Source organism: Bacillus rossius, chromosome 16 (genome assembly GCF_032445375.1).
Source record: "Bacillus rossius redtenbacheri isolate Brsri chromosome 16, Brsri_v3, whole genome shotgun sequence".
Taxonomy (NCBI): domain Eukaryota; kingdom Metazoa; phylum Arthropoda; class Insecta; order Phasmatodea; family Bacillidae; genus Bacillus; species Bacillus rossius.
This window is the reverse complement of record NC_086343.1, coordinates 27646778-27668429: the sequence shown is the minus strand read 5'-3', so window position 1 is coordinate 27668429 and position 21652 is coordinate 27646778. Positions and strand designations below refer to the sequence as shown.

The 21652-nt window shown below is 37.3% G+C and overlaps 1 protein-coding gene across 2 annotated transcripts in view; it reads left to right on the top strand.

The window, feature by feature from the left end:
* The window catches only part of LOC134540049 (uncharacterized), a 212193-nt gene that overhangs the window by 96414 nt on the left and 94127 nt on the right, over positions 1 to 21652 (top strand). For both annotated transcript variants that reach the window (XM_063382494.1, XM_063382493.1), the window contains 7 exons: positions 3114 to 3266; positions 4580 to 4789; positions 8066 to 8221; positions 11453 to 11697; positions 13451 to 13583; positions 15981 to 16160; positions 18486 to 18637. In XM_063382494.1, coding sequence (XP_063238564.1) covers positions 3114 to 3266; positions 4580 to 4789; positions 8066 to 8221; positions 11453 to 11697; positions 13451 to 13583; positions 15981 to 16160; positions 18486 to 18637 — 1229 coding nt within the window. The remainder of the gene's footprint in view (positions 1 to 3113; positions 3267 to 4579; positions 4790 to 8065; positions 8222 to 11452; positions 11698 to 13450; positions 13584 to 15980; positions 16161 to 18485; positions 18638 to 21652) is intronic.

Sequence of the window (21652 nt, the reverse complement as noted above, 5' to 3'; positions counted from 1 at the left end):
TTAGTGGCATTCATTGTTCTTGATGCAGCAAACCATGCAACATGTTCTAAAGCAGTTCTGGACACATTGAACAAGTACAACATTGATTACAATTCAGTGAAAGCCATAGTAAGTGATTCTGCTCCTTACATGAACAAGTGTTTCACCACACTGAGTGGATTGTTGGTAGAAGCTGTTTATGTGCAATGTTGGGCACACAAGTTGCATTTAGTAGGCAACACCTTCCAAAGTACACTGCCGCTTCTTAACAAGGCAGTATCTAAGGTTAAGAAGGCATTTCTTAACATCAGAAGGAGAAGAAACCTCTACTTGGTATTCTTGTCAGAAAAATATGGAACATCCAGTGGCAAAGTCAGGGCTTTTCATGAACCAGTTTTGACAAGATGGAATTCTTGGTTCCATTCTGTCACTTACCTTTCTGAGTACTTTGATAACATAGTGGAATATTTTGAAAACATTGATGGCAGCTTGGAATCGGAGAACAGTGGCAGGGCCGCACTGCTGCAGAGGTGGTTCAAATAAAAATTGAAGCTGAATTTGTTTCAGTCCACTACAGACAACTGTCGGAACTAATCACATTCCTGGAAGGTTCTGCTTACACAACATCACACATATTAACCTGTAAACTTGATGATTTGGTGAGCAAAATGCAGCTGTTAAGTGTAGGGCAAGTTGAGCAGTTTGGTGAATGTATTGTCCGTTTATTGAAGAGTCTTTCACTTAAGCTTAAGGCAGAACAAGTATCCCTTCTGAAAGCAGCAGCTGTGAAGGCACATACAAAGTTACAGGATTTAAAGAAAAAAGATCCAGCAGGAAAAATTTTTTCAAGCATGAGTTCATTACTGAATCCTAGAAAAATAACTCAGCAAACTCCTTCCAATGAAATGTTGCAAAGTTATATGCACAACATTCCTTTCATCAAGAAAATGGAACTGCAGACATTTTTAGAAGGATACCATGCCATGAAGAATGTAGTTGTGGAAGAGCTGGGAAGGCCATATTGTTCGGACATAGACATGGTAACCCTTATGTGCTCTCTGAAAACGGACCACCCACATTTTGCTTCAGTTTGTTTGAAGGCTTTGTGGCTGCCTACAAGCAATGTGGACAGTGAGAGGTCCTTCTCACATTATTCACTCGTAGTAAGTGACCGGCGCCGCAGGCTGTTACCAGTAAATGCTGAAATTCTGACAATGATTAATTTCAACAAGACCTGAAGTGTGTAGCGTTAACATGACTAAAGTTTAACCACTTTTATTGTAACAAAACTTTTGTACATACAGCATTCATTTCTTAATTTTTAATTGTTCGTAATCAGAATAATAGAAATGTAAGAGTGCACAAATAAATTTTGTTCTAAATTTGTGATCATCAGTACGGTGCTTTAAACTTTTGAAAAAAATGTCGTAAGTACCGGTAGTAAAAAATTTTCTTTTTTTAAAATATTGTTTTAAAAAACATTTTCCTATAAAAACACAAAACACCGCAATTGCTGATTATTGAAACGAAATTGGCATAAAAATAACACCGCTTTTTCCCATCACTAGGCATTACTATACTGCCTAGCCTAGCCACACAAGAAACAAAGACACAGGTTTTTCCCTATGCTTCTAGTATTTTAGTAATTCTTTGTTGTAAAATAATGTATATTAATTGACAGGCTGTTAATAGGCTGCACAATATCAGTGTCTCTACAGGTCACCTAAATCCTGAAAATCACGAAAAAGTAAGGAAACTGAAGGGCTGGCCATGAAAGTCATTAAAAGGTTCCTGAATATGCATCAGTGATGTTGGAAGTCACAAAACTTTAATTTCCAGCAGTCTTATACCAACTTACATTTAGTATGTTGATACCTTATAGTCACACGTGGAAATTATCTTTGAAATTTTTGTGACTTAAGTCTCTACACGTCTGCAAATTATAGAAAATTTTGAATTTCATATGCTCATGTTTAGTTTTGGCTATGTTATGCAGACTGAAAAATCACCCTCAATAATTTTTTTTTTTTAGAATTTTGGAAAAGTTTTGAAATTGGTTCTCTAGAAATTTGTAGATACCTACTCAATATATGTTTAAACAAGGCAAGATGCAGAACTAAATTATAGTTTTACCATTATGTATACTGCTTTTGAGTAATTTTTCATGGGTGAAAATCTTTAACTGTGTCCAAAATACCCCACATAAATAGAGTACAGGATAGAGTTACCGTGTTTTATTGCATAATCGTCGCACATTTTGTACTAAAATCAAGTTTGAAAAGTAGGGGTGCGACATTTATGCGAGAAAAAAAAATTGTTTTTTGTTAGGTAAAGTTTTTCATAAATACAAAACCCATTCATGGAAACTAAGTTTATTTAAAAAGTGAAGTATAAAAGAGCACGCCAAACAATTTAAATTAGTAAGTCATGAAACAAAAACCTTTCTTCAATTTTAAATAGCAAAACAATATCTGCGATCCGAATGTGAGCCTGAACGAACACATAACTATTGTCGCAGTACACACTTACCACGAAAGAGTGCGGGCCATCAAGTGTAGTTAACTCGACAGTTGACAGAGAGCGTGCGTTGCATACAATCGGCGAGATATCAATACTATTCGACTACATGTGTGCGCTCTATATGGGAAGCAACATAACCAAACATGAATGATGCCAACTAGCGCTGGCTACATTTTGATAAGCGGTACACTGCGGCAATGGTAACGAACAGATAAAGGTTAGAACGTTTAAAAAGTCTTTAAAAGAAAATTTACACATTAGACAATTTTGTATTTCCATTAATTAAATAAGTAAGTGGTAATGTCCGAATGAATATTAGATTTCTACTTTAAAATACATAGTTTTATACGGAAAAAGTACCCACACAAAGCGCTCGGAATCTAATAGCGGGACCAAAAACGCAAAAACATCATGCGACGTTTAAGTGAGAGGTTTTTTATCCAAATTTTGACACCCTAAAATATGGGTGCGATGATTTTGCGCATGCGACGATAATACGATAAAAGAGAGTGCATTGGAAGTTAAGAATTCTCTAGAAAAATGGAATGTATATGTTTACTGACATTTCATCTGTGATCCTTGTGCAAAACCAAAATTTGTTTAATCTGTTCAAGGATTACTTCGACATGTCAAACCACTTAGAGCTGACCACGCCATGTGACTGCTTCAAGGAGTTCAAGGAACAGTTCAAGTTCTACCTTGGAGTCGGAGGACAGATGCAGATGCTGCATGATTTTAGAGCAAAAATCAATAATCACTGGCACAAGGTGAGCCTGTAATTATACAGCTACTGTATGTATATTTGCATGGTAATATTATGTAAGATGTTAGATGTATAGTGAAACTATGTTGAGACATTTTTCAATGGACTGTTCTTCAAAAATGTTTTAGGAACGTTTTAGGAAACTTTTTTCTTCATAGTTTCTTAAAAGGACACGTGAATAAATTAATAAATGGTAACCTTATGATAACTAGGGTGTAAACCTATAAAACAATGAAAAGCTTAAATTTCTTTTGGAAAAAAAACTAATTCTTATATATCTATGTATATGTATATATGTATATATGCATATATGTATACATATGTATATTTATAATATATTTGAATATAAACATACAAAAAAAACTAATTCAGGTGGTGTTTTATGATGTTTCTGAAAGATAATTTACACATTGAACACATATTCTAATTTTGAGTTTAGTTCCACTTTTAGTTGACACTGCATATCAGTATATGATGACATGCGCTCATGCGGTACAGCTATCAACTTAACCAGACATGATGCCGATCTTCAATGGCTAAATTTTCATACCTTATATAAGGTTGTTTTATTTGGAAAACATATTTTTGGGCAACTCATTGCATGGAAAATAATAACATTCTTGTTATGGAAAGAGTGGCGGGACCAAAACATTTAACCGTATTAGATGGAAATGGTATTGTGCGGGAACACCTTTAACGTGTTTTACTGTATTTTAAGTAGGGTAGGGCTGACCAAATCTTTAAATATCATCAGTCATTGTATGCTAAGTATTCAAAATATTTAATATTTGAGGAAAAAGATTTGAAGAAAAATATTTAATGAAGGAAAGTATATTTTTGACTTATAGATGGTCCCCAAAATGGCTAACAGTTCTGTCAAAATTTTTTTTTTTATGAACTCTATGTTGGATTTTATACATTCCTGATTTTTGTTAGAAACTTAAATTTTAACGCTACTCTTTAGTTTTGATATCTGTAGCAAATGCAGTTTGTTTATATTCCTAAAGTTAAGTTAGTTTCTAAAGTGTTAAGATTTTGTTCTAATTAGAATTTTTGTTTATTATTTAATTTTAATTTTTTATTTATGATTATGTACACAGCTAACAGTTATGTGACCTATCCTTGAATCATAAAGCATATTTTAATTGAAATTTGGACATAGTAACCATTCTATGATTTTCATAAGACATCCTGTATGCTGTATGTAAATGTACCCCATGCCAGCTCAATTGGCATTCAAGCCATTTAGTGTTGGGACTGAAGACCGGTTTCTGATCACGACTGTGATTGTGATGTTTTGACGGCGCTGTTTCCCAGTTGGGGCTGACCGTGAACCACACCTACGAAGTGCTGGACGATGCCGGCTCGGTGGGCGTCCGCTCCGTCGTGGTGAAGCTGTACACCCCGTTCGACGCCGTGCGGAAGTGCGACCTGGCGACCATGATGATGGTCAACGGGAGCAGGTTCTCGGGGAACGTGACCATCGAGACTGCCAACAGCAGCTTCGTGTGCAACGGCGAGTTCCAGGTGAGACAACGCTTTAAGCACGACTTTTCTACCAGTACTTTTGCGTGAGAGAAAATCTCATTTAGTAGAACCCCGATTTAACGAAGTGCTATGGTTACCGAAAATGTTTACTCTAAATCGATGTTTCGTTAAATCCGATTTACCGATTTTCAATGACCCCCGCACTCATAATCGCGTCTCTACGTTTCCATATCGTAGACAGGGTCGACGCCGATATCTTGTGCTGCCGTGCTATCTCAGACTTTGTCAACTTTCCATCTTAAACGTTTTTGATCTCGCTCGTACGGCCCCCGGCTCGTACGTACACCTCAGTCGTACATACAGATTTTCAGAAACCGTGAAAAATTAGGCAAAAAAAATATGAATAGTGTAAGAAATACGTTAAAGTTTATTAAAATACAGTCGCAACCTGCAGCGTTTATAAAAATTACGAGCTACATACACATTGCGTCACAGTAAAAAATTTAAAAAAAAAATGGCCGCAAATTGATGGAAATTTACTGTCCATAGCGCACCGTACGCGGAGAAAGGTAATTAATTGTACTCGGTCAGCTGTTGTTACGGCGTGGCGTAGCCGCCGGCGGGCTCTCTCTGTTCGCTGAGCTGCGCATGCGCTGTATAACTCACTCAACGCTCCGCCCAGACTCGTGACCTTCCATCAGCAGCCAGCCAATAGACGCGAGCTTAGCGGAATAAAAAATAAAAGCTTTCCGCCCGTGTCCCAGTTTTGTCCAGTTCTAATACAAGTAACATAAACGAATCATCAAAAAAACGTGACAAAGCCGATATCCAAAAACAGTAAATAAAGTCATGTACAGTAGAATCCCGCCGATGCACGCGGCAGTGTCTAGCCGAGCTCGGCGCGTCCACTATCGCACGAAAAGCCGTCTCAGCTGTCATGTTATCTTACCCGCCCGCACGCACGAAAAGCTGCTGTGGTAGCTTCTGCGAGAGCGTAATAAACTCGTCCGGTCAGGCTGGCGGTTGTGGTGGCTTGACGTCATACGTGACGTGTCGCGACGCTTACCTCTCCCATCCCCTGCTAATTCTTCAAGGCTCATCCCTCCCAGAGCCACAAACCATGTAAAAACACTCCCCCCCGCCCTTTACCAACTAACATTTCAACACATTCCCTCCCTTATTTCAACCTTCTGCGTGAGAAACTGTCAGCATCCTCCTCCCCTCCCACATCGCGTGCGACAAAAGCCAGGTTGTATAGTCCATTCTTGGTAAAATAAATATTTTTATGGGCTTATACGACTGTCCTTCGCCGTTAATAAATACTTTATAAGTTTAAGTTATTATGATAAAATTTGTTTATTAGTCACACAGCAGTTTCTGCTGAAAAATCACTAATACCTCGAATTTTATTGAATAGAAAAATTTAGCAGGGCCGTAAATATATTTATTTTAATGCATAGTTACTTTTCCATCTGCATTCCAACGTGTTTCTTTTCTTTTTTTTTTTTTTTTTTTACGCTGCGAAGGGTCATGGAAAAGATAATTGCTTGAGCTGTCAAAATAAACATCGCTGACGGCAAGGGCGGGAGCGCATCCTGTCGGTCTGTCGCTGTGATTATCTACTCCAAAAACATGTCACAGCATTTCAGAATAGCATTGTTTTTATATCTTTCGTTTATAGCCGAATGTTTTCTACCTGATCCACACAAGTTCCTTCGAAACGTTTTGAACGAAAATAACCAGTCGGCTAGCGTAGACGAAATCGCGTGACGCGAATTCATTTAGCGCGAGTATTTTATGTATTTGGATATATTTGGGGGGGGGGGGGGGGGGGAAGTAAGAATTGGCCCGAAATCTCTATTGCGACCATTCCGTTTATGTCAGTTTTTTCGGAAACCGTGAGTGGTCACATCAGCGGGATTCTACTGTACCAATAAAAAAGCTAAGAAGGTTGTCAACAGGCAGTGTAGTCAATTCTAATCGCAATCTGTAGTCGAAATCCAAGAAGAAAAGCAAAAAATCTAAGTCCGAACAGCACTTATAAAAAATGCATTCCAAAAACTAAACACCGCGCACAAAGCTCTTACTGAGAATAATGATAATGGCATATTGGTGTGACGTGGCCATAAGTTGAAAAAACCTGGAGGATGGGAAAGGGAATATTTGGAAACGTGTGAATATTGGCTAGCACTGTTACTATGCGGGCGTGATTGGAAGATAACGTGGTGAGTCAAGCCAGTGATAAGGAAGGTGGAGGGGGATGCGGACAAAGAAACCCTTCATGACGTCATGTGTAGCGGACAGTCTATCTATCCAGGCGCGCGCAATGGCACGCACCTACGCAATTCAGTTACAGCGCCCGGAGGTTTTAAGCAATTTGAACAATTTTTTTTATTTTTTCGTGTTTGGACAGATGATGCACAGGCACATATTAATATATAGTACCTCCATTCTATTACTGACACCACAGAGTGTATTTTTTAATAAGTTTCCGTTACAATTTACTTTCATTTTTTGGAAATCTATATTATTATTTTAATAAATTGGTGTTTTTTGATGGTTCCTGAAAACCTTTACGTTAAATAGCTGTTTTCGTTAAATCCGTGTTCGCAAAATCGGGGTTCTACTGTATTTGATTTCTTATCGCTAGTTACAAGTGAGATTAAATAATATATTTCTTTTTTATATTTGTTAAGCGTAGAGGCACTGCAGACTAAAGATTTCTACATGTGTGTCTTGAAATATACCACTCAGGATGTCCACATTTTGAAAAGTTGGGGAAAATTAAAGAAGACTCAGGGAAGCTAGAAATAGTTTGGGAAAGTGAGGGAATTTACTTGAAAACCTGGAAAAATCATGGAAATTCCCCAGAGATTGTAATTTGAGGGTAAAATGTCATGCTTCAGTCTGCCATCACACAGTCTCTGAAAGCATTTTTTTTTTAAGAGTGGTGTTTTATTGAATAGTCGTACACAGATTTGTGTGGACATGCTGCCTCGTTATAATAAAATGTTTCTTTTAGCTGGCGTGTACAAATATTATCATGTAATTTAACCTGTTTTAGTAACTTTGTCTTAAATGTTTTACAACTGATTTTCATTCATTGCAGTAGGCATTTCTAATGTAGCAACTTTGTGTTGACTTTTTTAAAAACCTATGTGATGTATGGGTGAAACATAGAAAGGATATGAAAACCCTTGATGAGCATTAATTTTGTGAGGTGTTGGTTGTCAATTGGTTTTAGATCAGTAACAATTGTAAGTAGAAAAGGCATCTCTGTAGTTGAAGGGTTTTGTGGATGGTGTGTTGGAACAGAAGCTGCCAGGTTACTTGAGCGGGCAGGCAGAGTTGGCGGTGGATCTTCCCGTCTTCAGGATCCTGCCCGTCAGGACGGCTGTGCTTCTGGACCTGAACAGCGCTGTGAAGCAAGTCGAGGTCGAGGCGTATGACGTGGACCTGGAGCAGAGCTTGGTACGTTGTCATCCCGGCTCGAGGACCCCCCCCCCCCCCGGGATAACGCGTGCATTCCTGGTGGCTGGTGTTTCAGCACTCCCCAGCTCTCCTGGCACCTGCGTTCCACCTTGGGACACATTTGTGCCACAGAACACAGCGTTGTGAGGTCACCTTCAGCGTGGGGGGCCTATTTTCCTCTTTCCTAGGTATCGCTAAGTCCTTAGCTGAGCGAGGTGCAGCGACAGTTGAACACCGGACTCGCTTAACGGAGGACCCAGGTTCGAACCCTGATCCGGACGTCCCGACTGTAGTTCTCTGTGGTTATCCTGAAGATAACTCTCAAGCGAATGCTGGTATGGTTGGTTCTCTACTTAAAGCTGTGGTTCTCAAACTTTTTGTAGGTGTACCATGCACAAATTACGGAGAAATTTGTTATAATATAACAGTTGAATAAAATGTTATAGAAAAAAAATATTGCAATAAAAAATAAAATATAACATACCTTAAGTTCATTCACGTTTGTGTATAAATCGTAAAGAGGGACTACAGTGCCATACTGAAGTAAATCACTGTTTAAGCGAAATGTGTACAATCGTTTAAGTAACACATAATAATAATGTGTGAACGAAAACAGCATTATATCTGCAGTTAACTGGTGTAATAGAGTAAATACATATATTTATTTTTCTATCTGGACGTGTATTTATCTGGAATACCGCAGGGTGCACCCAGATATTTTCTAGGATGCACCAGTGCGCTCTGGAGCATACTTTTACAACCACTGCTATATGTAGGGACACAAGAAAACAGTTAATAAATATGATCAAAAGCGGTGTTAAAGCAATATCGGTGCAAAAAGGCAGTATTAAAACATAAAGTGGTGCAAAAAGGCAGCACTAAAACATAAAAGCGTTGCAAAAAATCAACGTTAAAATTCAATGTTACTTATAATTTTTGGGATGAAATGTCCATTTTTGCAATTTATTCCCGTAAAATTTGTTTTCCATAGGCTATGAATTGAAACTTAAGAATGTTTGGTAATGCTGAAGAAAAATAATTTTCCAGAAAAAATTTAAATATTCTATTTTTTTTTTACTTCCTGGTTTGTTTCCAATCATTCTCCAAGAGGGCGTTTTGATACTTGAATTTGTTTGACGTTTTAACAAGTTGTTAGGCAAGTGCATTAAAAGTACTATGAAATTGTGCGAATGGTTGGTTTGGTTGTTACATTAAAAATACTGTGAAATGGTGTGGACAGTTAGTTAAGTTATCAACATTAAAAATACTATAAAAAGTAAGGATTGTTGGTTAGGTTTAGTTAATATGTTACCTGGGTGAATTTTGAATTGGTAATTCATAATTATTTTACAGAATTTTTAAAGTAGCTAATCATATCTAATGAACTATCCTCACTTTTTAAAAGTATTTTATAAGTAGCTAACCTAACAAACTGTACAGACTATTTTTAATTATTTTGGATATAGCTAACCAAACCTAACCACTTGTTGAACTAAACTGTTGTTAGCGCCTTTAGTTTGCTAGCAGCTTTGAACTTCATAAGCGGAAGGGTTTCGCCAAGAAGGATAGGAAGTTGCCAGACCTTACCATATGACCATGTGGCGGACAAAAAGAAATGAAATAAACTCACTGTTTGTGTGTCTGACCTATCTCCAATGTTTTTCTATTATAAAACTGAATCTACCCTTTTTTCATGAATGGAATTTCATAGTTATATGTAGTTTCTGTCACTCTCCGGCTTATAATCTATATGCAAAAAATCATGTAGCTCTGTTGCTGTGTAAAAGGACGAACAGACTCACACAATTTTGCATTTATAATATTATGAGGGATATATGTAGTATATAAAATAATATATATTCTATATACAATACTATATATACTAGTATATGTAATACTATGTATACTATATACAATACTATATAATTAAATAGCCAAATGAGGACTTGATAATCAGTAAAAGATTGAATTCCTGACCACCTAAGTAGGATTGAAACTTCTCCACCCCAAACAGGCAGACAAGCGCTTCCTTTTTGTACGTTCCGAGCTGCCTCTCGGCATTGGTAAGCGGACGACCAGCGTAAGCAGTTGGTCTCGGAAGCACAGCTTCAAGGTCAAGAGACGACGTATCGACATGCAAAACAAATCTCTTATCCAATCACATTTTACTACTACATCAGATTACATTACCACATTAAATATGAATAGTAGGAGGTTTGTCCACTTAAAAAAAAAATGTGAAAATTATCTCTGAAAAAAAAAAAGGTTTTTTGATGTACATATAGAATATAGTGAATGGTAGTTCTGTTTTGTAACAACTTGCTCATGTTTAATTTTGGTTATTATGTATACACACAGTGATATAAAAATGGTCGTAAGAAAATCTTTTAATTAAAAAAAGTTCTGAAATTGGTTCATCAGGTTTTTTTTGTGGACAACTTGAGTTCATATATAATGACTAGGGATGTGCGAGTACCCAATATTTTCGGGTACTCTTCGAATCCACAATTACCTGAACCCGGAATCGTACGTACATGGATTCGAACAGTATTACGAATATTTACAAAAGTTATAAATTAATTTAATACGGCTCAAAAATACTAGCAGTGAAAAATTTAATTTAGGCTACTATTACGTAAGTATTTATAATATGATGTATCAAAGAAAGATATGTAAATTAAATAATTAACACAGTGACATTAAAAGAATTTTGAGATTTCGGGAGCTTAAACTATAATTACGAATTTCGTCGTATAGCAAACTATAAACTAAAAACAATTACATACCTAAAAGAAAAAAAAGTCTTGTCTATTTATTGGAGAAAAAATGGTTTCGTTTGCTGAAACGTTTATAAAACTGAGATTTCCCTGTGGCGTGCAGTTTATTACGATTGAGTTGGAGAATCGAATATGTTTTGGTTTTCATATTTTAAATTGTTTATTATTAATTAAGTTTACATAATTATAAACATTTCAATCTCAGTGTGATAACTAATTGCCAGTTACAGTTACAGTTAGAAAAAAGAGAACATACATTATTTTTAAATTAATCAGTTATTTTTAATTATTTAGTGATTAATATTCATAATCAGATTCATATCTCAAATATTGCCAGGGATTCGAATTGGATTCGAACCGAACTGAAAATATAGGATTCGCACATCCCTAATAATGACCTCGTAGATGATTCGTAACAATCAGTGAGAGTGAAAGTGAAACCTGTGTCGTGCAGTTGGCGGTGCAGCTGTCGTGGCAGCGGGACGGAGACCGGACGCTCCAGGCGAGCGGGCGGCTGGCGGCGCCCTCGCTCGCCCTTCCCGGCGCGAGCGGCAGCCTGACGTACGCGAGCGCCCCGGAGAGGGGCTTCCAGCACCTCGCCGCCCGGGCCCTCTTCCGGCGGCAGGAGTTCGTGCTGAACGGCAGCCTGGAGGGCGAAGCGCTCGTCGTCGAAGTGCAGACCCCCATCCGCAAGCTCAGGTCCGCGGCGGTGCGCCGCCGGCCAGGGGCTTAGCCAGGGGGGGGGGGGGGGGTTAGGGGATCAACCCCCCCCCCTCCCCTAGCACCAAATCTTTAATTAATTTCTTATTCATCACTCAAACAAATTTCATATTAAAATTAATAAAAAATTTTACCATTACATTATTTAAATTTTAATTACCGAAAACCGCTAGCTAAAAGCTAATATATCGATGGATTAGAACGAAAACCTCGTATCTCATAAAATGCAAATTTTACAGTAGAGACAAAAAAAAACCGTGCTACTGACACACATGGTTTCTTTCCTCCCCCCCCCCCCCCCCCGCCCCGATAGAAAGCAGTAGGATGCACGTTTTATTTCTTTCAGCCAAACATTTTGTGAGATACGAGGTTTTCCAGCCAAAAAACTTAAAAAAAATGTATTTTCGTCAAAAAATTGAGATACGAGGTTTTCATTCTAAGCCATCGATATGATGTAGTGCTACATAATAGAGTTTTAAGCGATATGTGCTATTGGGGTTTATTGGCCAGTCATTGCAATGATTGATGCTTTGGCTGACAGCCCTTGGGTTGCTTAGCTTAAAGCTAAATTATTTTTTCTTCTATTATTTTATGTTTTTTTTTTAATGATTTAAAATAAATTCATAATACAACTATATCTAATTGTTATAAAAGGAACTTCCTACTAGTAAAGATGTTATATATTATTTTTTTGGACTAAAAGGTAAATTTTTTAAGCCCTTACTTGTACTGGAAGCATGAAATCATTTGGTATACGTTTTCATATTAATCATTTGTATGTAGCCCTCATCTTAAAACACTATCTTTAGTATCAAAGTTAGGTTTCTCCAAAACCACAGAAACTCATTTTGAATGTCAAATGTGCAACTTAATAAGTACCAAAATTTTGTTCTAAGGAGTGGGAAAGGGAAATGTGATTTTTTTTTTAAATTTAACAGAGACCTTCCTATTTTTTTTCTTTTAAAAATCAGATGTTGACAGTAATTTCCTGTTATTTCGAATATCAGGTGTGCAAAATTTGATCAAGAAATACCAAAATTCTGTTTTAAGGTGTGGATGGAGTTGGTTTTTTGAAATCTCTTTTAGACAAGTGACCTTCCTCTTGTTTTGATCTAGAGTGCAAAATTTCTTCAAACAAACAAGCAAACAAATAAAAACCCTTCTTTATATTTGTAGAAGGTATGTCTGATTTATTAAATAGTGACAGATTCTAGTACTCTCTGAATTTAGAAGGCTTAAAGTTTTCAAAGTGTAAAAGGTTTAAAACAGTGTTTAACAGTACCTTGATGCTACCTGGTCACAGATACAGTGTGCAGAGCTTCAGAAGAAACTACACATTGTAAAAATTGCTCAAGATAGCCGAGTTGTGTCTGTTTACAAAAATCATTTAAGAATACACTAGGACAGATAACTGTTTCCATATTTTGTTTTTTAATGTTTATTTTTTTTTATGAGAGTGAAAATGGCCAAAAGTTGTGTTCCCTGAATGCGTTCTTGAAAGCACTCATTTCTCCACCATGTTATGTTATGGTTACCGCTCAAACCTCACAGTTGCCCTGTGCACGATGAAAAGACTGCACACCATTCCACAGCCTTGCTCTTGGAGGCGATACTTGGCTGGAAGAACCAGCAAGCCTCTCCGACACGGATACACCCCTGACTGGGCGGGGTCCCTCGAACACGGGAAATAGTCGAGGCACTTGGTCACGCCGGTGTGTGTGTTGGGATCCAGGAACGGGAGGTTGAGCGGAACTCTCACCTCCTCCGGAGCCGGAGTCAGTCTCTTCCGAGGGACCTACTCCGATGTGGACCTGCAGGCGGATGTCTCCGGGGACATACGATTGGTGCCCAGCAAACTGCTTCAGGTACTCACACTCTTGGTTAACTATTTGTAGATTCATGTCGAAGAATAGTAGAGTTTCGATTAACTGATCTTCGATTAACCGAGGTTCCGTATTATCACAGTCGACCAGAAGCGCCATTATCGGCAAAGATTATTAAAACATTTGCTTGAGGCCCAAGAAAGTGATCTAACCACTGTACAAAGCCTAAGCGTGTGTGTGTGTGTGCGTGTGTGCGTGTATGTGTGCATGTATGTGTGCATGTGCATATGTGCGTGTGGGTGTTTGGGTGTGAAGGTACGTGGGTGTGTGTGCGCGTGCGTGTACGTGTTCGTGTGTGTGTATATGGAAGGTAAACTTTAACACAGCCAGTAATACTTAAACCCTGATCTTCCCCAGTGTAAGACAGGTATGTCGACTCCATTATGAAAGGGACTGTTTGTGTGCAATAGAGAGGATATTAGGCAGAGTGAGGAGGGGAAAATCTAAAAGCAACCAGCCAGAGAGAGAGAGAGAACAAGAGTATGTATGTGCATGTGCGTGGGGCTATCTGTCAGTGTTGACGGTTATTTCTCCTTCTCATAGTTGAAAATATCCTACGAACTCGCACCTTTCACAATCAACGTTTTTATGATGCAACATTATTTGTTCTTGCATGACATTTCCCACGCTTTCATCTGATCATTCCTTGACAACACTGCAGGCATCATTGGTGTTTATAAGTGTACCTTTTATATTCCTCCAGCCCCGCATAAGTTTGCCGGTTAACGTGAATGCTAGGTTTTTATAGAAAGAACTTTAAAAAGAGTAGCTTGTGGTTTGGCAAAGAGATGGGTAAAAAAAATAAAATACAATGGACGAAAGGGAAACAAGGGTATAAGAAATAGCAGCAACAGCCTTTTACTGGCGACAGGCGACATGCGACATGTTGCTCTATCCCTTCTGGAGTGAGATCCGATGTGCCAGCTCGTGATTAATTAATGTAATTAAATTAAAATTATTTTTTAGGTGCTCAACACATTCTTCTTTCCTAGCTTTAAGCAGACGTGCTTACTACAAGCATGAAGGGCGTCGGATTCTGTCACCCGCGACCAGGGGCACATGCATCACTGGTACAAATCCAGATGCAAACGAGCACCAATGCGAGCCGCAAGGCCCAAGCTCCCGACTCCGGTTGATACTTTCTGCCTTCTGACCAACTCTTCTTCCTGGACCATCCTTCTTGTCATATACCGAACTCGTCTGCTTCACGCTTGCAGTATCTAACCCCGCATGAATGACCCCAGGGTTTTTACCCGGGCCCAAACTTAACTAGTTACAGTCTTGGATTTAAGGTAGCGGAGTTAGTCATGACATCAATCGCTGTCATGGCTGGCCAAATCCCCGAACAAAGCACACCTTGCATGCTACCCTTTCTGCACGGCTGAAAACACAGCATGATCAGGCGTAAAGGCTTCGGCCTGGGACGCACCTAGTCTCTTCCCTAACCCAGACCCATCCCAAAAAAAAATACACGTATGTTTCAGTTAGGTTAGGAAAAAAAAGATTGTAGTCTTCTCCTTCGTTTTTTCTTCAGTGATGCGGGGAATTGGAGGGGTTGTAAATACAGGGGAAGGCGGGGAGGGAGAAGTGGGCCGCCTTACACCCTCCCGTAGTAAACAGACAAAGAAAAATGTGGGTCGACACCTGTGCTGTATTTCGTATGTGCCAATAAGCTGAGACACGGATCACAAAGACTTCACTTGTATCCATGGAACTTCAGTGAAGACACATGCATGATATGACCCTTATTCGGGGGCAATATTTCTTTCTGCCCAAAATTAAATATGCAATTCATACATGGATGCATATGATATATGACTGTATTCATTCAACTTAACTTGGACAAAGTGTAAAACTTAGGTAATTTTTTTTTATCCAGTGCTATCTGATCCTGATGAAATTAAGTAATTAACATCAAGCACTCATTTCTCAACTAATTGAGCATAAAACTAAATTACTGTGATGTAAACTTAAATATTTAACTGGCTGTACAATTCTCTTTGATTGGTCCTGTTTTCCAAATAGTTTGGTGCTGTAATACTGATTAATCTACTTTTGCAGTTGTTAGGAATGTGTTTAACAATTATACATGGGCTAAGGCTGACAAAAATTAACCTTTCAATTTGTACTCTTCAACATTTTTAATGATGGAGTTTATTGAAAAATTGGATAATAGACTTTCACATTTATAATTCTAACATGTACTGGTACCTTCTGTAACTGTGTTATTGCACCAACTTACCATATGTAATTTTTTTCCCTAAAATGTTCAACCATCCATAACCTTTGCCAACAAAAGACACATTGTAACATAAGATTTGTTATTTTTTATGACTTTATTTTATCTTATAATTTTATGTATGTATATATTTTTTTCAGCTGAACTTCGTATTTGTACCAGAGATGGCAGACTATGACTATAAAATTGGATTACTTTTGAAAAAGAAAGATCGTGACTATGTCGCTTCTGCTGCATTGTTCCATCCTTACGGCATAACTTACAACGCCAGCAGCATTCTCACGGCCCGCTCTGCGACCGACTGGACTATTGATGCTGATGTAAGCAAGTTGTAAATAATGGCCCACAAATGTCTCAGAAAATTAACGTATTCTTACAATTTTTTGCTAAGCTATAATATTTTATGTCTTGAGTTTAAGTATCACTTTATCTTTTGTCATCGTCTTGAAATGAAGGTCGTACTCTGAACTCTGTTAGTTTCAACTGATAACTGGAGATGGGGTAAGACTTGAAAACATGAGTCGTGTCAAGCGAGTAGCTAAAGCTCGACATTGACTTGAAATTCAAGTTGATTGTACTCGACAGGACAATACACGACAATTCTTTTCTTATAACTCAATATATATTTTACATGTGTGATAAGCATAAAATCATGTACCTTTATTTCTCAAACACTACCCAGCATAATTTCATGTTTACATTACCTATTACAGTTTTCTTAAAGTACTGTTTCGATTTATAATGTGGGGAGAACAGGGTTAGTAAGGGATAGCCCAATTAGGTTTTGGTTTTATTACAGTTTTTTTATTAATTACTAATATTTACATTAATAAATAATTGTACTTATTGTCCGATCACAAGTCACTAGCACTTAAAACACAATGTCTGTCAAGTTCCACAGTTCGCACTCCTCACTGGAGCTAGGCTGAACAGTGGTTCGCCCCTCACCTCGCGCCTGTCTGTACACACAGTCTCGCGCCGCTCAGATACCGCACTCTCACGATCCGGTCGAACTCCGCATCACGCCACTCTTAAGGGGGAGGGTCTCTCGCCCTCTTCGCCGATGTCGCACTTCCCTTCGCTGAGAATCTGTTTGGAACTCTCACTGCACTGTCGCGGAACTCATTGTGGCACTCACGAGGCACCCGTCGCACAACTCCCTGTGGAGGCCGGTGTCGCTGCTTAAGTACTTGGGCGTCCTTCTCTAACCGACGAGAGCGGCAGTGACGATTCGTGTCGTCCCGGGGCCAACCCGAGTCCTGAACAGTCCAGAAGGGCGGCATCAATTCACTCTGCTCCGTGCAGGTGGCCCGCAGAATCCCCAAGGCCGCTCAGCGATAGATATCAGCACCGAGGCAGGGCGATGTGTGGGGAGTGGTGGGAGGAGGGGGGGTAGCCACGACCCTTGTAATCCGGCCAGGCACGCGTGGCATGCCTTACGTCAAGGAATAGCGCGTGACGTCAGTGACCGTGCAGGGCCGCGAGCCAGCTCCGAACCTGGTCTCTCGCGTTCGTTACATTACGATTAATTGTACATATAATTACACCGCCCGAAAAACGTAAAACGTTCATTCCGTTATTTAGGTTTCAGAACACTGGAAAAGGCACTATTTTGGAATGGCGTGCTGTACATCCTAACAAACAAACTGTGGAAAAAAAAAAAAGTGTGTTTTCTGGATTTATATATTTTTTTCATACTACAGCAGCAATCGATAGTATCGCTGTTCCGGCACATCAACACGAAAGTGTTGCACTGTCTACCTTTATATCTTTGACTATTTATTAATGGTGTATGGCTTTATCTTTGTCTACTGTGTACGTAGAGTGTCCAGCCATAGCACAGCATATTACTAGGGACAAGATTATTTGGTGGATTGCAATAAAGCCGAAATAACATTGAAAATGAAAGTTAATGAAATGAAATGAAAGTTAATACACCATAAAGCACCAAAATGCAACAATAAATCATTAAATTAATCATTTTATTTAATAAAAACTAAACTCAGATCACAAAAATTTAAACTTTTTATATATTAAACTCAATGAATGTAAATTATTTTGCATGGAGTTACTACCAATATGAATGTACTAAATAGATTAGAACACAAATAATATTCTTCCTTTTTTTTATAATGAAACTATTATTACTAATTTGTACATTACTGTAATGGAACATTTTATAGACGCACATATATTTGCTGATTCAGTTTTATTGTTCCCAGTAGTTAGACATGCTTATTACAAAATTACAAATTATATTGTAAAAGTGCATCATGTATAATTGAAAGTACACTAATTTGGCGAGGTAAGTATCATTGAACAAGTAAGTATTGTGTTTGTTGAAAATGGTGCCTTCTTTTTGAATAAACACAGTTTATAAAGAATAAAAACAATAACACAGAAAAGTCTCGTTTTTAAAACAAAATTGGCCTAAAATAATTCCATAAAATCTTACCTTTATATATTACAAATTGTTTTAAATATTATCGTACTGAATTTTAACTTTTCTTTGCTATTTCTGTTAAATCTACGTACATTGATGTTGAATAAACCGGCAAAATCGCTAATCTGGTATGTCTGTAGTCCTGAAAGTGCGGAATTAAGTAGCTTTGACTGTGTTGTGTTAATCTTTTGCTTGTTTGCAGTTGTCCTTGGCTGAAGGCATAACTCCAAAGCACGAGTTAATCAGCGGGCGCGGCAAGTTTGCGATGCTGAGTTTTGACAACATTTCAGCTGAATTCGACGCTGTGTCAGGGATAGAAAATTTTGAGAAAGTGAAGTTCGTAGGTATTCACCAGTGAGTATATTTTCTACAGACTGTTCTAAGATTTTTGATAGAAAAGTTTGCTATAAATCATTAATGGGCTTGAATCAGTAAGCATCATCATATGAAATATGGTGTCTGTTTTTTTTTTAATATTGTACTTCCTTTATTTATTACAATAGTCCTATGTGGTCAGTAGTGTCATTTACGAAGGTTTTTTTTTCTTACAAATACTACAGGACATATTAATTAATTTTTAATAGACTGAGGGTGATTGATGGTTTGGAATTGTCATTTCTATATCTAGCCACTTTTTTTAAACAAACCTTAAAAAATATTTTTATATAAAACTTGTTTTTTTATTGTTATGAAAGTAACTAGTATATTACACTGCCTTTAAGTTTTTTTAAATCAAGATTTACTTAAGAAAAGTAATCTTAACTTTATTTAATAGTAATTACATTATATATGAAATATTTTTATATAAACTGATTGTGGGTAAGAGGAATTTAAGAAAAATTATGTCAGTTGTGAACTTTTCTGTTCTGAATGCAGTCCTTTGTAATTGCTTTCCACCTTGAAGAATCATACAGTGACTGCTAGTTATTTGGAAGAGTTCACCACTATTGTGGAACAAAACAGTGTCCAAAATTACGTAAAAAATGTATCTGTTTTAATATACCTCTAGCAAAACTTGACAACAATAAATTTTAAGATTTTTCAGTCATGTGTGATTTAATTTGTAATTATTTGACATGGAATTATATGTCAAATAAATTTTTTTCTTATAATCATATCTTTTATCAGAATATCTTTCATGCGAAAGAATTTTAAATGTATTTTCTTCATCTCCAAATTTATGGTATTCAGTATTTAGAGAACTCCTAACTAGCGATGTACTGATGTAATTGTTTAAGTATAGGTATCTGCCGATTTTTCCAATTTTCTGTAATTTTGAATGTAATTTTTCACCGGTACTTAAAAAACGAATACCAGTGAAAAAAGGACAGTAATTTCATCCATTCAGGTGCACCCATATTCTCTACTTAGCTGTTTATAGTTACGTAGGCATCTTTTACTGCAATTTTTCTGTAAATTAAGGCTATACTTTAATGTTGTATATGTTAATTAGTCAAAGGCAAAATGTGTATTGTATACACAAATTTTATGTGGTAAAATACTTTTTTTTTTTTTGGCTATCAACCAACGTTTGGTCTAGAGTGCACTTTCATGAACACTTGAAGGAATAAGTAGGGCGCTGAAAAAGTATGACAGTTCCGAAAGAAATGATACTGTTTACAATTGGTTTCTGAAATAATGTCTCTCTGACACAAACTGATATTAACGTTTTCTTAATTATACTTGAAGAGAAAATTCGCAGTCATAATGGCCACCATCTTTAATCACGAGAACAAATGCATGTTGAAAATATAACAAGGTCACACAAAACATCTTCACTGCAGTTCAAAACATAAATCTCCTGTTCGCAGGTACCGAAAAATGGTTATAAAATACTGTTCGTAATTAAATCCTGTGCTTACTAGCAACTCTCAGAACAACTGCAAATTTACTCACACATTGCTGTGGGCTAACACCAACGAATGTGGTCACTAAATTCAAAATTGCTTTCCAAAAGGTGAAAAATTTTTGTTATTCACGGTAGCGCCCGGACCACAGCTGTGAAATTCTCTTCTCACACCGTGTATATGTTATTTCTGAGCCAATGCCCGACATGCACCCTACTCAATACCTCATACGGATACTGACTAGATGTCACGAACGTCCTCTGTCCTGGAAGGACAAAGAGCGCTCGTGCCACTTAACTTTCAACCAATCACAAAAACACACGGAAAAATATCAGCCAATGATGGTACAAGGCAACAGCACTCCGACAAACTCCAGAGTCTTTTTCTCAGGGTTCCAGAACTCTGTATACCTCTGATTACTACGCAACTGGCAAACTGTTGCATCAGCTCGTAAAACAAAGAACCATGGTCAGAAGATAAATAAAATTACGTTAACATTCATTTACGAATAAAGAAAAAATAAGTAACACTTCAAGTGGCACATTCACCATAATGCAAAAGAATCATCAGAAACACTTAAAAACCTAAAATAATATAAATTATATCTTACGACATATAGCAAATACACAAATACTTCTCAAATGGAATAAGAAGCTGGTATTTAAATGGTATCTAGGTATCAGATAACATAACCCTATTACTGAACATGATAAGATAACATAATAAATTGTAAATGAAACTGCTAAACAAGTGGGGAAAAACACTGGGTTGTTTACAACTTATTACTTAAAAAAAATTGCACTGTGATTATTTACAAAAGTATTGAATCGGTTTTGTATTGGTTATCGGATCTGTTAAAGAAATGTGTAGGTAAATGGATAGGTATAGGTGTTTATCCATATCACCCATCAGCCATCACTACCTCCCATCCCTACTCATATTATCATCATCAAAAAATTTTTCATAACTACTTGAGTTAATTTTGTGTATTTATTGGAGGTACTATTGATATTTTAAAAATTATAATTATTTCCTCATGTTAAATGCCAAATGGTTTGTTTTTTGTATTTTTACTATTTTCACAATAAAATTAATGCTCTTTAATCGGGCTCTTTCTTTAGTTCTGGATATTATGTAGTCCGGCTAAGATCAGTCTGCTCACGTTTAAATGTTTTTGGGTGGATTACTGATTTATTGTGGGTTACATGTTGTGTCTGCAAGATATTATATTTGTGTACATACAGTGTATACCATAAAGCAGCTCATTATAACTTGTTCTAAATGCATTGCAAATTAAATTTTTCTTGGTATTAACATTAAAACTTTATTGATGTTGAATAATACAGAAAAATTGCAAATGGCATTGGTTCTGATCATGTTTGGTTAAAAAGGTCTTTAAGGGCCCCCCTGCCTACCTGGTCACACATACCGTTTGCGGAGCTTCAAAAATAAACTTGTGAAATAAAAATTGTTCAAAATATCTGAGTCGTGTCTGTTTACGAAAAGCATTCACGAGTACGCT